The sequence below is a fragment of the Mastigoproctus giganteus genome, chromosome 3 (genome assembly GCF_048544385.1).
Source record: "Mastigoproctus giganteus isolate SK-2022 chromosome 3, ASM4854438v1, whole genome shotgun sequence".
NCBI classification, from domain to species: Eukaryota; Metazoa; Arthropoda; class Arachnida; order Uropygi; family Thelyphonidae; genus Mastigoproctus; species Mastigoproctus giganteus.
In genome coordinates this window covers 217,556,263-217,571,964 of record NC_143577.1, presented here as the reverse complement: position 1 = coordinate 217,571,964, position 15,702 = coordinate 217,556,263, and the positions used below count along the sequence as shown (strand labels likewise).

The 15,702-nt window shown below is 33.2% G+C and overlaps 1 protein-coding gene across 1 annotated transcript in view; it reads right to left on the bottom strand.

The window, feature by feature from the left end:
- The window catches only part of LOC150088720 (protein HIRA-like), a 375,669-nt gene that overhangs the window by 192,844 nt on the left and 167,123 nt on the right, over positions 1–15,702 (bottom strand). Inside the window, exons 13-14 of the mRNA XM_090369626.1 lie at positions 15,361–15,466; positions 4,775–4,999 (exon numbers count right to left, since the gene is read on the bottom strand). Of these exons, the coding sequence (XP_090225752.1) occupies positions 4,775–4,999; positions 15,361–15,466 (331 nt within the window). The remainder of the gene's footprint in view (positions 1–4,774; positions 5,000–15,360; positions 15,467–15,702) is intronic.

Sequence of the window (15,702 nt, the reverse complement as noted above, 5' to 3'; positions counted from 1 at the left end):
GTATATAATATTAAATTAAAAGGCATTTCACACTATGAATCCATGCAAATTTGTATAGTTTGTTGGTGCCAAATGTAATTAGAAATGAAATAAATTATTTTTTGAATATCTAGTATAGGGTATTTACCACACCAGTATGAAAATACCTTCTACTAGATTGCTACTGTTACAATGTTTCCAAGCCCACTATGAGAATGGAACGACAAAGGGAGCTTGGAAATGTCAACAACAAAATCGCTATATGCAAGCTGGTAGAGGGTATTGATCCTACCTGTTGTATGAAATTTATTTAATTTTCAAATATATTTAGTACCAATAAACTACAAATTTGCATACAGCAGGCCCCCGTTATAACGCGGTTCGCTTTACGCTGATTCGCTATAACGCTGTTCTTACATTATAACCTGTATCTGACTATAACGCTGTCAAAACTCACTGTAACGCTATTTTACTAGCATACAGATTGAATTTTTGGCAAATCTGTCTTCAGTCCAGTCTGTTTTGAGCCTTTTTTTTTTTTTTGGCAAAAGGAGAAAATAGCCACCATGAAATTAACTACAGTAATTATTTTTATAATTTCTACTCTATGTACAAAATTGAAACTTTCAATATGCTCTTATTTTCTTAGTGTGGATAGTTTCAAGGGAGAAATTCTTTTTTAGTACACAAGTTGAAAAAATTTACCATCCAGTGTCATATGTTGTTACGAAGTCTGCATTTTCTGTTCTGACCTGTAATAGAAAGATACTAAAAATAGATTTACTCCCTATCTCTTCTTTTGTTTTACTGTGGGAACTATAACTTGTGAAATGTTTTTCACACAATCAATCCCATGAGTGCTAAATGCGGTGCTGTTTCTTGTACAGTATTCTCTTGTCTTCTGAACTCCTCTGACCTTGTGGTCACCCGAAGTACATAAAATTTGTTTGTTTTACTGTTTTGGAAATTCCATAAACATTCTCCATGAGTCACGCCATGATTGATTTACAGTACTTTTCCTGCAATAAACAACCATTTGATTTTACTGCATGGTAAAATCAAACTTTTCAGATAAATAAAACATTTGTCACCGTCTTCAGCTCACTTGCCAGAGGAATTCTAGATATCATTCAGTGCATACAGTGTTAGACATACAGACAGTTTACTGTACTCGAACATCATATCACAATCAGTGCAACGCAGTTACATTTGCAGAGAGTTATGGCGGATAAGAATGAAAAAGCAACAATGTCTGGACACAGTGCAAAGATTGGAAAGGTAAGAAAAACATTGAGTTTGAAAATTAAATTAGACGTTTTGAAGAGAATTGATTCCGGTCAAAGACAAGTGGATGTGTGCAATAATTTAGGACTGGCATGGACTGACATTTAGGACTTTTATGATTGTTCTTACAGGTTCAACTGTAAGAAAAATCATAAAAAATAAAGAATCAATTTTAGCAGCTGGAAAAACAGCTGTTCCCCTGCAGGCAACTAAATTGACCAGGGCTAGGTCAGCTATTATGATAGAAATGGAGAAACTTCTACATAATTTTATTGAAGACAACATTCAACGTAGAATTCCGTTAAGTTCAATTATTATTAAAGAAAAAGTGAAGAGCCTATATGAAGATTTAAAGGAAGCTCACCCCGAAAAAAATGTGGAACCATTTAACGCTAGTAAGGGCTGGTTTGATAGATTTAGAAAGTGCTATAACCTGCACAACATAGCAATACAGGGAGAAGCTGCAAGTGCAGATCAACAAGGAGCCGAAACGTTCAAAAAAGAATTTGTTAAAATGATTGAAGAGGGATGTTATACTGCTCAACAAGTTTTTAACATAGATGAAACAGGTCTTTTTTGGAAACGAATGCCTAAAAGAAGTTTCATATCGAAAGAATAAAAAAACATGCCAGGCTTCAAAGCGGCGAAGCATCGGTTAACTTTGTTGTTGGGTGGTAACGCTGCGGGGGATTTTAAATTAAAACTCCTTTTAGTTTACCATCCGAAAATCCAAGGGCTCTTAAAGGTTTAGCTAAATCAAACCTACCTGTAATCTGGAAGGCTAATAAAAAAGCTTGGGTAACCAGGCCGCTTTTCATTGATTGGTATGCTGAGTTCTTCTGTCCTGCAGTGGAAAAATATTGTGCAAAAAATAACATTGGTTATAAAGCTATTCTAATCATGGACAATGCGCCAGACACCCAAGCAAAGAGAGCTTAGAAGACTTGAACAATCACATAAAAGTTTTTCACATGCCTCCAAGCACTGTCTCTGATCCAACCAATGGACCAAGGAGTAATTGCAACATTTAAAGCGTACTACATAAGGAACACCTTTTCCCAAGCTATTAAAGCCATCAACACTGAAAATGTACCGAGCTTAAAGGAGTTTTGGAAATCCTATAACATTAAAACCGCCATCTACAACATTTCAAGTGCCTGGGATGAAGGACTCAGAAAACCATGAATGGAGTGTGGAGGAAAGTTTGGAAAAACTGCATAAAGCATTCCCAGGAACCTGATGATTCCGTTGAAAATGTTAAAACACAAATTGTTGAGCTCGGAAAAAGAAGCAGGATTACACGAAATTAACGAAGACATCGTACAAGAGATGATCGACAACGACAGGGATGGCCTCTCTAATGAAGAACTAATGGAAATTATAAAAGAACAAGAGCTTGCTATTGAGGGAGATGATGATCAAGATACTATAGGTGAAGAACCGATGAAGTTGCTGACTGCAAAAGGACTTAGTGAAGCTTTTGAACACTTCAAAAAAATGTGTGATTATTTCCGGGACAACGACCCTGACATGGAACGAAGTGCCAAGGTAATAAGAAATTTGAAGAAAGAAATGAATCCCTACATGATGTTGTACAATGAGAGGAAGAGGGCCAAAGCACAACCCAAAATTGACACATTTTTCAGTCCAAAGATACGAAAACTCGAGAGCACAGGGCCATCGAATTAATAAATTCATGATTTTCGTTAGTTAATTACCTCATAATTATATGTGTATATAATGTAGAATATTTTATATGTACAAAATTCTGAATATTAAATATTTTTAATCGACATTGGTGCATATTTTCACTACCATTTATTATTATTGATTAGAAAATATCCTATGGAATAGACTGCAACTCACAAATACATATGTTACCTTATGGGAATATGGCGCTCGCTTAGCGCGGATTCACTTAGCGCTCTGTTTTCCCGGAACGAACTATCAGCGTTAAGCGGGGGTCATCTGTATATACATACAGGTTGTGTAAAGTGTCTTCAGTGAAAAGTCCAAATTTAATAAGAGTATCAAGGTGGCTTTTTGTAATAATTTAATCTTTTCTTCTTCATTCCCACTTCACCTACAGATTCCTTCCCATTAAACTGCTGTTGCTATTTCTTCCATCGCTATATGATATTCAACCTCATCTAGCCATGTTCTTATGTCTCAAGTTAATATTCACTTTCTTTTTTCCACAGTTATGCAACATATTTTCACATTCTTAATCTTGATTCCTACTAAATGAAAATAACACTGTCATTACTTAATAGCCTTTCCATGCACTTAATACTGTACTTGGCTTTACTTCATTGTAACTTGTATTCCCTCTTGTAAATGATAACAGTAAACTATCATTTTTCTGGCTCCACTGGGGACCAAATGATAAAGGGATGTTATAACCTAACACTCTACCTACAAATTACCCCAAGTTGTCAAACAATAAAAAAATTACATAAACACTGCATTATGCCCAAAAAAGCCTTTGGCTTTCTCTATTAGCATTGGGCTAGAAATTGAAGAACCACTGAAAGTTTAAGCTTATGAATTATTCATAAAACCGTGTCTAAGTTTGCCTGCCATAGCCAGGATAGCTACCATTTATCCAATGTCTCTTTAGCATCATAGGTAGTAACAAGGTAGTTCTGTGTCCACTGTAGACTACTGAATTCTATGACATTATTATACGATCCTATGCTATTTCACAGAATTTGAGGCATTGGGTGAAAAAAGGGATTTTATAGCGAAGATTGGCATTAATTTTTGTAGAACATCCAGAAAGTTGAGAAATAGAAAGCACTTTTTTTAAATACAAAAATTTATATATAAATTTTTTAGCTTAAGTGAAAGTGCTTGCAAACACCCATTTTAGGATCAGTTGCGAGCAAAATTTATATTTTAAAGAGCACCAGGTTAAGAACCCGTCTTAGAGTATACAAACTGCTTATTACCGTCCACAAAAGTTGTTTCAAATACACGGTGTAGACTTCCAGGTTAATCTAAGCAAAAAAGGAATAAACTATCAATGGTAAGAGGACCTATGTTTTTGGAGCCATGCTTGCAAATCACTGCCCTTGTCATGGCTCAGCACAATCAATGTAACTGTATACCATATTCACAAATACATACCACTGAGGTCACTATCAATCCCAACCCACTATAAGACTAAGGGAAGTCCTTTAGCAACCTGTCAGTTCACTATTAATCCCAACATGCTATAAGATTAAGGGAAGTCTTTCAACAACCCACCGGTTCACAAATTGCGCAGAATATAAACCGCCCAGTTTGTCAACCGGGCGAATTTTTGCCCAGTTCATGAAATGGGTAAGAGGAGAGGTCAATTCAAGGAAAATTGACAAAAATTTTCTTATTTTACGAACTAGTAAATTTCACAATCTGGGTGTAACATAAGTATCATCTAGCTACACTTAATTAGCTGGGAAATATAATCAAATGCACATACACAGAAAAAGAAATAACAAAAAGTAAATATATGGTATGAATGTTTTACCTTTATCTGTGTTAGGGGTTTATGTTGTTGTTCTGGCTTTATAGCTTTAGCATCATTAACTATATTATTATTAACAGCAACAAATTCCTTCTTTATTTCCTCTTTTTTCCGCTGCTCCTCCTGAAGTTTAAGCAGCTCTGGATTCTCAATGACAGTAGCTGCAGAAGAAGAAGTATGGTTTGTCATTGCCATACTTTTGCCATAAAGCCTCTGATGAAGAAGGTTCTATAAAAACAAATTTCAAATTAATTGAATGAAACTGCTTTTTTATAAAAAAAAATATTGAAAAATACCTATAGCACAGAGTAAATTTCAAAAATTATAATTTTTTTTTTTTTTTTTAATTGGGGCAGGAGACCACAGCACTGGAGATTACCCTACAATTGTCTCCGACCGTACCACATGGTCCAGTCGAATTTCTTGAGGTCACAACCATAAAACAATTAGCAGTTGCCTGTTTATTAGGCTTTTCTGTTAGTGCAATCTATCATAAACGGATAGTAAACTCAATCTTATTAAATTTGCAATAATACTGACAGCTGTAATTCTGTGGGTTATTATGGTAAAATGTGTTTACACTTCCATGGAATCTTCAATCATATAAAAAAATTAATTTTCAGAATCTTCTCTTCATTCCTATTTTTAAAGCTTTGTAACTTGTTACTCTGTTCTCACTTGCGCGTGCATATCATGTTACTTGAAATTTGTATGTGCTGCCGTGTTCTTTGTTATTGATTGCTTATCTTTTTACTGTTTTAAATTTTAACCCCCACCCACAAATGTCAGTGAACAGAAATGTCAACTAGTTAGTATGTACATATTACAGTACGTATTAATTATTCCGATTATCGTGTATATTCTTCCGATTTTCACGTATCATTTAATTTTTTAATTGGTAAGGTAATAAAGGCTAAATATATGCTTAATATATCTTTCCTTTTATAGCCTGTGGATAATATTCCTCCTATTTTCGCTAATTAGAATCACTGTTTAATAGAACTAAAATTCAATTCACAAACGTGATCACAATGACCGGTGCTTACTACACGTCGTATAGTGAACAGTACTTTACTATTGTGAATCCGCCATAATGTGATTTGATTGTACAGTGAACCAATTATAAAGTGGGGGGGCCATTGTATTTTTAACTTTTTTTACGTGAAACTTTGGATAACTGGGGCAGCTGCCTAATTGGGCCAAAATGCACTAGTTCCAATGTGTCCCAAATAACTGGAATCGACTGTATATATAGGAACACGCTTGAGAAGTAAAGTCACATCAGTTACTCAGGCCAGAGCATGGCAGTTCGCAGTCAGATTGTAAGATAGTCAAGTTCATATAGCTTTGTTATATATTACATCTGTACGTATAAAAAAAAAAAAAAAAGAGGGAATCCAATTGTCTCGAAACTTAATACTATGACATGTTGGACAGAACTTGTGTAATCAAGACCAGCTAACATTCAACACCAGAATATTAGTGGGTCTCGATTACACAAGTTGTCTGTCCAAAATGTCATATTACATCTGTACTGAAAATGAATGTGTTCACGGACTGATCGGCACATTGTGCAAGCTGAAAAACCAACAATATCTGAGGAATTGCACCTGCTGAGATCAGCTAATTATAAGTTTGAATAAAAAAAAAAAAAAAAAAACTTTTAAGAATTCCTCTAGTCTTTGGAAAAATTCAACACCAGACATCTGAGTGTCATTTGTGAGGGATATTATTGCAGAGAGACAGCACACCTTTGGGCAGCATTCCTCATCATTTTCCCTCAAGATGCACATAAATGGGACAGAAGTTTGATGCAATATGTCATGGGGATTTTATTTTATAATATTATTTATTTTTTTTTTTTAAATGATGATACCAAACATGAAGAGAGGAAGGTACACTGTTTGAGGACATGAACTTCTGTAGATTGACTATAGTTTTCAGGAAATAAAATTATAATCTACAAAAGGAAGACTGTTCCAAAGAACAAAAGAAGAAGGTTAGTTTTGCATGTTTGGAGCTGAACTACAAATGGATGTTGACTAGCTGAGCCACACATTTAGACTGGTTTGGAAGAAAAATAGAATTACAGATACTAATTCAAGAGAGCAGTGCCCATAGAAATATTTACAGAAAATGACATGCAGCAGAAAGTGAATGGCTATGAAACAGTGGAGAGAGTTTGTGATGGGTTATTAGTTAGTACGACAGCTCTCTTTTGGACAATGAGTTTGAGAAGTTTTCAGGACACCCCAGACATGGAAACAGTATTTCCTGTAGGACAAATTTGAGATTCTTACAAAGTCAGTAGCTGTTTAGAAGTAACACTGAAAACTAAGTAAACCTAGTATTTTTTTTAGTGCACAGGAAGCAGTATTTATGATATGCTTATGCCAAGAAATGATAAGTCAAGACTTTCCACAGTAAATATATACAATCTTATGTAGAAATCTCCTCAACCACCAGGAGGATTACCTGGAGATCAGCATTTAAGCATATGGTAATGGACTTAAATTCAATAAGTTGAATTCAACAACTTAAATTCAATAAGTTGTAGCTGTTTGTATGGAGTAGGGTTTGTTGAACTGGAAGGTGGACACAGTGTACCATCTGCAGAAAAATTACAGACAAGATTCCCAGGCAATAGTCATTAACCTTTTAGTGACTAAGTGAGGATTTTATGCAGAATTTTTTTGGTAATCATGCTACCTTCCTTCCCCCTTCTTCTTGTCACTATATTAATTAGTTGTAAGTGAGCTTTTGTTTAGGAAGTATACTGGTATATTTACTTTGTTGTGGCCTGCAAGATCCAACCAAGACAGTAATGTCATGCAAAAGTGAGAGTTCTATTTCTTGCAATTTCTGTTAGATTTTTAAATGATGCAATTCTCTGAAGACTATCCTTTTTCTCAATACTGCAAACAATTTGCAGGGATTAATTTCATTGTTTATATATATATATATATATATATATATATATATACACACACACACGTTTCTAATAGTTCGATTTTCTTAAATACTGGTGTTTTTTACATATAGGTATTATTGTTAATACAATACTGGTCTTTAAGCTAGCCTTATCTCGGTTATCTTAATTTCCCATGGCCTATACATTTAGGATTTAGAAGCTTATTGCGTATTGCTAAATTTTCATGATAATTATTGATGAAAAATTTTTTTAATATATCTGTAGCAATATGCAATTATCAATACTATTTTATAACTATATAATATTATTTATACATTTTTGTATTACATCACGTGGACGTCAATCCCCTACTTCATTGGGGGCTTTGAGTGGATTGACGGCCCATTCGATGTAATGCATTTTTTACTTACTCGTTTCTGTTTGTTTCTATCACAGCTTTGCTATTTTATTTAATTCTAGATTCTAAGGCTCTTTTTAAAATTTTTTTTTTTTTTTTTTGAACTTATGTTTATATTATTCTTCTTAATTGTTGTTAGTTAAATTAGTATTAATTATGAATTAAATTAATTTTTTATAATCTCTACAGCAACTGTGATAGTATACACAAAGCCCAACGGGTAAGTATTTTATATTGCAATACTACTACTTACTTGATGTGTTTGTTCAGTGGTGGTCGTAGAGTCGAAAAGGGAATTTACCGCCTTTAATTTGTTTTTATGGATGGCTATTTTTATGGGGCAGTCGCATTAACATTTCACTGTGTGCTGATGGAGCATTGGCTGAAGTCCCCGATTTTCAAGCGAATGCCTATTATGGTGGTTTGTGGGAGGCAAAACATATATGCAATGCAGGGGGATAGCTATGGGCTCCAGCAGTTCATGCGCCATAGCTAACCTCTACCTGCACTATTATGAAAGTAACATCACGGACAATATAAAATTCTACCGACATATAGATGACGTACTCGTGATCAACCATGAAAACTTTATAAACGTAGCAAAGAACACTTACCCAGCAGACCTAAAAATTGAATGTACAAATCCGGACAACAACCAAAAAGCTGTCTACTTAGACAGCGAAATTGCCATCCACCCAGACAAAATATATACACATCACTATGATAAAAGAGACCATTTTAATTTCGAAACAATAAAACTCACACACTGGGAAAGTAACATAGCAAAACACATACATGGTAATACCATAAGAAATCAAACAAACAGACTATTAAAAATATGCAACAATATAAATAGCGGAAATATAGCAATACAAAAACTCATCAAAACACTGGATAGAAACAAAATACCCAAACAATACAGTAGATATCACATAAAAACTGCCATATATGCAAATATTAGAAAACACCACCCCAATGTAGACCCACATACATTCATCTAAAACCATCTAAAAATAAAATAGTAATTACTCAGAAGAGTATCCCCATGTTTATAAGGTTTATTGCACTCAGGCAAGGCTCGTCGCCTGACTGCACTACAACCTATTGCCAAAATTTAACCCCCCCCCAACAAAAACCCATAGTAAGAGGCTGTATATATGTATATAGCTTTGCCTCTGGACAAACACGTGTTGTTACGCCTTGGAAAAGCGGTACCAGCACAGTCCGAGGTAAGGCATAAAACAAATGTAAAAATAATGTAAATACACATGTAAATAAAGGGATTTAATCCACTAGTTAATACAAACCACAGAAAGTTAGCATAAATTCATCGAACCAACAACAAACCACCATAATAGGCATTCGCTTTAAAATTGGGGACTTCAGCCAATGCGCCATCAGCACACAGTGAAATGTTAATGCGACTGCGCCATAAAAAAAGCCATCCATAAAAACAAATTAAAGGCGGTAAATTCCCTTTTTGACTCTACGACCACCACTGAACAAACACATCAAGTAAGTAGTAGTATTGCAATATAAAATACTTACCCGTTGGGCTTTGTGTATACTATCACAGTTGCTGTAGAGATTATAAAAAATTAATTTAATTCATAATTAATACTAATTTAACTAACAACAATTAAGAAGAATAATATAAACATAAGTTCAAAAAAAAAAAAAAAAATTTTAAAAAGAGCCTTAGAATCTAGAATTAAATAAAATAGCAAAGCTGTGATAGATACAAACAGAAACGAGTAAGTAAAAAATGCATTACATCGAATGGGCCGTCAATCCACTCAAAGCCCCCGATGAAGTAGGGGATTGACGTCCACGTGATGTAATACAAAAATGTATAAATAATATTATATAGTTATAAAATAGTATTGATAATTGCATATTGCTACAGATATATTAAAAAAATTTTTCATCAATAATTATCATGAATATTTCTTTAGCAATATGCAATAAGCTTCTAAATCCTAAATGTATAGGCCATGGGAAATTAAGATAACCGAGATAAGGCTAGCTTAAAGACCAGTATTGTATTAACAATAATACCTATATGTAAAAAACACCAGTATTTAAGAAAATCGAACTATTAGAAACGAATATACACTGGCACGTATAATGTTCAATTGGCCAACATGGCGAAAAATAATGGCATTAACGATGCACAAAAGACGGATTAAACCACAATAGAATGATAATACAAAAGAATAATATATATATATATATATATATATATATATTTTTTTTTTTTATTACATTTAGCATGAATATTAATAAATTTTCATTCATTTTAATTTTTGATATAATTTTATTCCTATTTCATAGAAATGAAATGAGACCCAACCTGTACAGTAATGAGGATTTTTTTTTTTTTTCACCTGGTCACTGAAGGGTTAATATACAGTAAGAAAAAAGTGAATAACAGAACAAAACCTTGAAGAACTTCAAGGGTAGTTTCAGAAATTATGTGGGGAGGAGGGAGAAAGAGAGATCATTTGTTACTATAATGAATGAAATCTTCCTAATGGACCATGTGTTCAAACAACTCAGAAATTTTGTGCAAATTAGGTGTTGAGTGATGCACGGTAAGAGAATCAACAAGTCTATTGTGAGCAATGAGAACAGTGGAATTAGTGAGCAAATGATTCATTAAGCAAAATGCTAAGTGAATGGCAATTTTCCATATATGTAGATGGAAAATTGCCATAATAATAGATGCATTCCTTAAAAAAACAAAAAACACATTAAGGAGTAAATATTAAATAACAGTTGTTACAACATAATATAGTAACAAGGAAAGAAGTATGCTACAACATAATATAGTAACAAGGAATGAAGTATGCTCACGTATTTTGCATAAATGACATAATAACAACTGCTTAATAATATAAGACTGAAACCATGTGGATCACTGGTTTATTTAACATGATAACCACCCCCTCCCCACTTGACCTATAATCATGAAAAAAAGAAACAGCAGAATAAAAAAATAATAATATAACATTTTCATTTTTTTTTCCCCCCCTCACAGATGGTGGAGATCACTTAAAATATTAAATCTATTGGCATCTACATACTTGGTAACATTTGTATGCTTTTTTTATTCCTATTAACTCTGCTGCTCCTTTGCATGCCATTTTTCTCAGCAAAGGCAGCAATTAAAGTTTATAAATGGGTAAAGGCTTCTGACATATCCTAAGTTACTTTTAATTTTTGGGATTGCAGTATTAAAATTTCTTCAACCTTATCCTGCATTCTTTGATTTTCAAGTTCAACGAATTCTTCAGTAGTCACATCCTCAGCATGTGATTCTAGTAATTTGGCAACATCAGCTTCCTCAACATTATCTTAAGCCATATTTTGCAGATTACACTGTTTCTTTATAATATTGGTGAAAGTACACCATAGTTTACCCATAAATTTAACTACAGTAGTGTAATGGCATCATTTGATTTTTATCTCATACTGTGGCTACCTTCACAACGAGATATCTGGTATTGCACTACTTTGAATTAATAATGCTTTTCTAGTAGAGGAGACTACTGTTTATTTATTCTCAGAGGGCACCACCACCCAGACATGCCAAATGATGAAGATAATGATAATATTTTGAAGACTAAATGCAGAAGGCATAATATGTTATGGGTGAAATTAGCTATATAATATCAGTGTAAATACACCATAGTTTACCCATAAACTTAACTACATATTATGTAGTTAAATTTAAATACATTTATGTATAATACATTTATATATTAAATTTAAATATATTTAAATTTAATTACATATTATGTAGTTAAATTTATGGGTAAACTATGGTGTATTTAGGCCGATATTATATTGTTAATTTCACCCATAACATATTATGCCTTCTGCCTTTAGTCTTGAAAATATTATCATTATCTTCATTTGGCATCTCTCATATTGGGGAATTAACTTCAAAACCATAATGGCATGTCTGCATTATCAGGGCATCTGCCTGCCCATCAATGAGTGAGCCAACAGGCTCCAAAACGAGTCTGGGTAGTGGTGCCCTCTGAGAATAAATAACAGTAGTCTCCTATACTATAGAAGCATTATTTATTCGAAGTAGTGCAATACCTGTTATCTCGTTGTGAAGGTAGCCACAATGCCAGATAAAATCAAACGATGCCGTTACACTACTTATGTAGTTAAATTTATGCGTAAACTCTGAAACTATGGTGTATTTACACCGATATTATATAGTTAATTTCACCAATAAAGTATTATGCCTTCTGCATTTAGTCTTCAAAAACTGTTTCTTTGTACATCCGGTGCTGGCTCTCCCAATCAAAGATAATTTTGGGTATACAGGTAGTTCTCGACTTTACGAGTTAATTCGTTCCTAGCGCGCACTCGTAAAGTGGGAATTTATTTCCTATAGACATAAGGTTAAAAATAGGGGTGACATTTTCAACAATGAAATTAGTTAGCTAATTAGTTTGTTTAAACAATGATTGATTTAACCAAAGAAATGAAATCGTAGCCTGTAAAATCAAGCAAATTATAATAACAGAGAAATTATTTACGACTTACAAATGTCAAAGAATGTTTATTCTTCATCATCATCGACTAAATGCACACTCGTTGATTACTCATTATTGGCTCGGCACTCGTTGGTTTGTTGCACAAGGAGTCGTCTTCTTCGGAAATGTTTCAAGAGGCGTTTGTTTACAAGATAATCTCTTTTAATTATAAATTTCATGATTGCATGCATAAGCATTTTCGGCACACACAAATTGCAACTAACACGATTCGCATAGAGTAACAAGTTTACGAAGTTTAAAATAAAAGGAATGAAGAGAAGATTCTGAAAATTTATTTATGTTTTTTATGTTATTGAATATTTCAGTAAAGGAGAAACACACTTCACCATAATAACGTAAAAAAAACCACACAATTCCAGCTATCGGTATTTTTGCAAATGCAAGAAGATAGAGTTTACTACCCATTTATATTTGCTTGCAGTTACAGAAAAGCCCAATAAACCGGAAAGTGCAAATTGTTTTATGGTCGTGACCTCCAGAAATGTGTTTTAGAAAAATATCACAAGGCGTTTAAAATTGGTTCTTATAACGGGGCATATGATAACGATGAAAGTGTAGTGCATTTTAATGATTTGAATTGGAAACTAATACAATTTACAAACCACGCTCACAACCTTTTATGTGGCTTAAGGTCATGCTCGTGACCTTAATAATGACATTTTAGAGAGATAAATAGCTTAGTTATACAGTGAAAATTTCAATTTCCGAGATCGTGAAACGAATTATCAAAAAACAATTTGTTATTGGGTTCACATTACGATGTGATGGTGTCTCTGGAACGGATTAATATCGTAAAGCGGGGTACACTGTATTGTATAGTTTCGTTTGTGGTTTAGAATGCTGTATTTATGAATGTTTAACATTCATTTTTTGCAATTAATGTTCACCTTTTCGATTTTGTTGATAATTGGGGGAGGGGGGGGACTCGTAAACCCAGGAACTTGTAAAGCGAAAACTCGCAAAGCGAGAAATGCCTGTAATTCAGGCCATACTTTTCTCCAATCTCCAGTAATATTTTGATTGGGGAAAAATTCTTCCTTCCATGAATCAAGCACAGAACAAGTGAAAACAGCATGTAGAGTACCTTCTGCTTACTAGATGATGCTTTAGTTTGGTGGAAACATTGCCATTGTGATTTATTTTTAATCAGCTTGGAGAGCTGCTGTTTTGGTGGTATGCTCTTTAATATTTCTAGAAATTAATTTTTAAAGCATCGTTATAACAAGCTGAGAGGTGCTACAAACCGATTATTGGTGGTAATTTTCCATTCTTGTTATAATGAAATGATATTAAGCAAGGTGTATATATATATATATATATATGTATATATATATATATATATATATATATATATATGTATATATATATATATATATATATATATATATATATGTCTGTATTGATGCTACAAGCAATCAGGAATGACAAAGAAAAATCACTATGTTGACAAGCTGATACAGCTTGAAAATGTTTTCAGTCATAAGTGTACTTTTCATGTTAGTGGGACATCAACATTCACAATATTAAGTGTGAGGTAGCGAGAGGCTTAACGAATATCTTCAAAAGATGAATGACAGCCCTGACGTTAACATCATCTGTGCATTGAATTCAACAAGAGTTTAGAATCTTCCTTTTATAGCCAAGTAGTTAGCACAAGACTATAGTAGCATATGTGTTCAGTTGACCATGGTTTGAGCCCACGTGACTACTAAATGATGATTGCATTCTTGTCAAAAATGATGTAAACTCCTCAGACTATGTGATTATGCCAAAGTATACAGAACATTTTTTTTTTCTAAAGAAAAGACAGTTATTGGTATCATGTATCTGGATATCTTAAGAACGTTCCAGTACTACAAATCAATTATGACCCAGAATAAAGAATCATTTTTCAACATATGACATGCTTTTCCATTACCTGTAGCAAGTGAGGATTGTCTAAATTAGCAATTCAAAGGCAAGTAGCCTTCTTATGGGCTTCAATAAAAATAGAATTTATGGCCCACCATTACCACAGTCTATAAGGAACTGAAGGACAGAATTACTATCATCAAGTAATTCCTGATATGCTCCAAAAGTGTGTAAGTCTGTATCACTTTCCAGTACAAATGCCAAGCATCTGTAAACTTGATGTATTTTTTCTTCCTTTAATGTCATTTGTTCTCCTTTAAAACAAATGACATAATAAAGTCATTATAAATGTTTGATGGTGTAAACCTACTTTGTAATTACTCCTATATGAGAGAGAGAGAGAGAGAGAGAGAACATATAATGATATATAGCAAATACAAATTTATATTTATCTGTATCAGTATTTTCAAAACAGCAGCTTCATATTATTAATATTTTAGCCTCACCATGGCCAATTTATTTTTAAGCATGAAATTTAATATAACTTAATCAAAACAGAATAGTTCAGCATAAAAAAAAAAAGTTCTGATTTTGATGAACCTTAAATTTAAAAAAAAAAAATTAATGTCCAACCTTCCAACTTTACTATACAATATTTCAGAAATGTTTTTATAATTTTCACAGCAATAGTTATTTTACTGAGTCATTTGTCACAGTAGTCTGCTTTTCAGAAAAGCTTATAGTATCTTAAAGTTAAACAGTAAGAGATTTTTATCCTGCACTAAAATTAACAGATAAGAAAAAGGTGATTTATGATGTATAAAATAAGCACCTTTTCTTCTACTGAAACAGGTTTACCAATTTCTTCTTCAGTGAAGTCTATGTAGGCCACAGTACCATCCCAAGAGCACACAATAAGTTGGTTGCCTGACTGGCTCCTAGAAACCAGTAATAAAAAATCGTATATAACATTTTCACTTTAATGCAGAAATAAAAATTTAAATATAAATAAAATTATGGCTTATATACTCAATACATCCATTCCTGATATGCTCAAGCATTTCTTAGCATTTAGTGGATATGATCTCACTTTCATCCTGGGCTGTGCAAATTTGATTATTTTGGAATAAATTTCATAACAGAAACATCAAGAGGGGATAACAGTTACAATTTT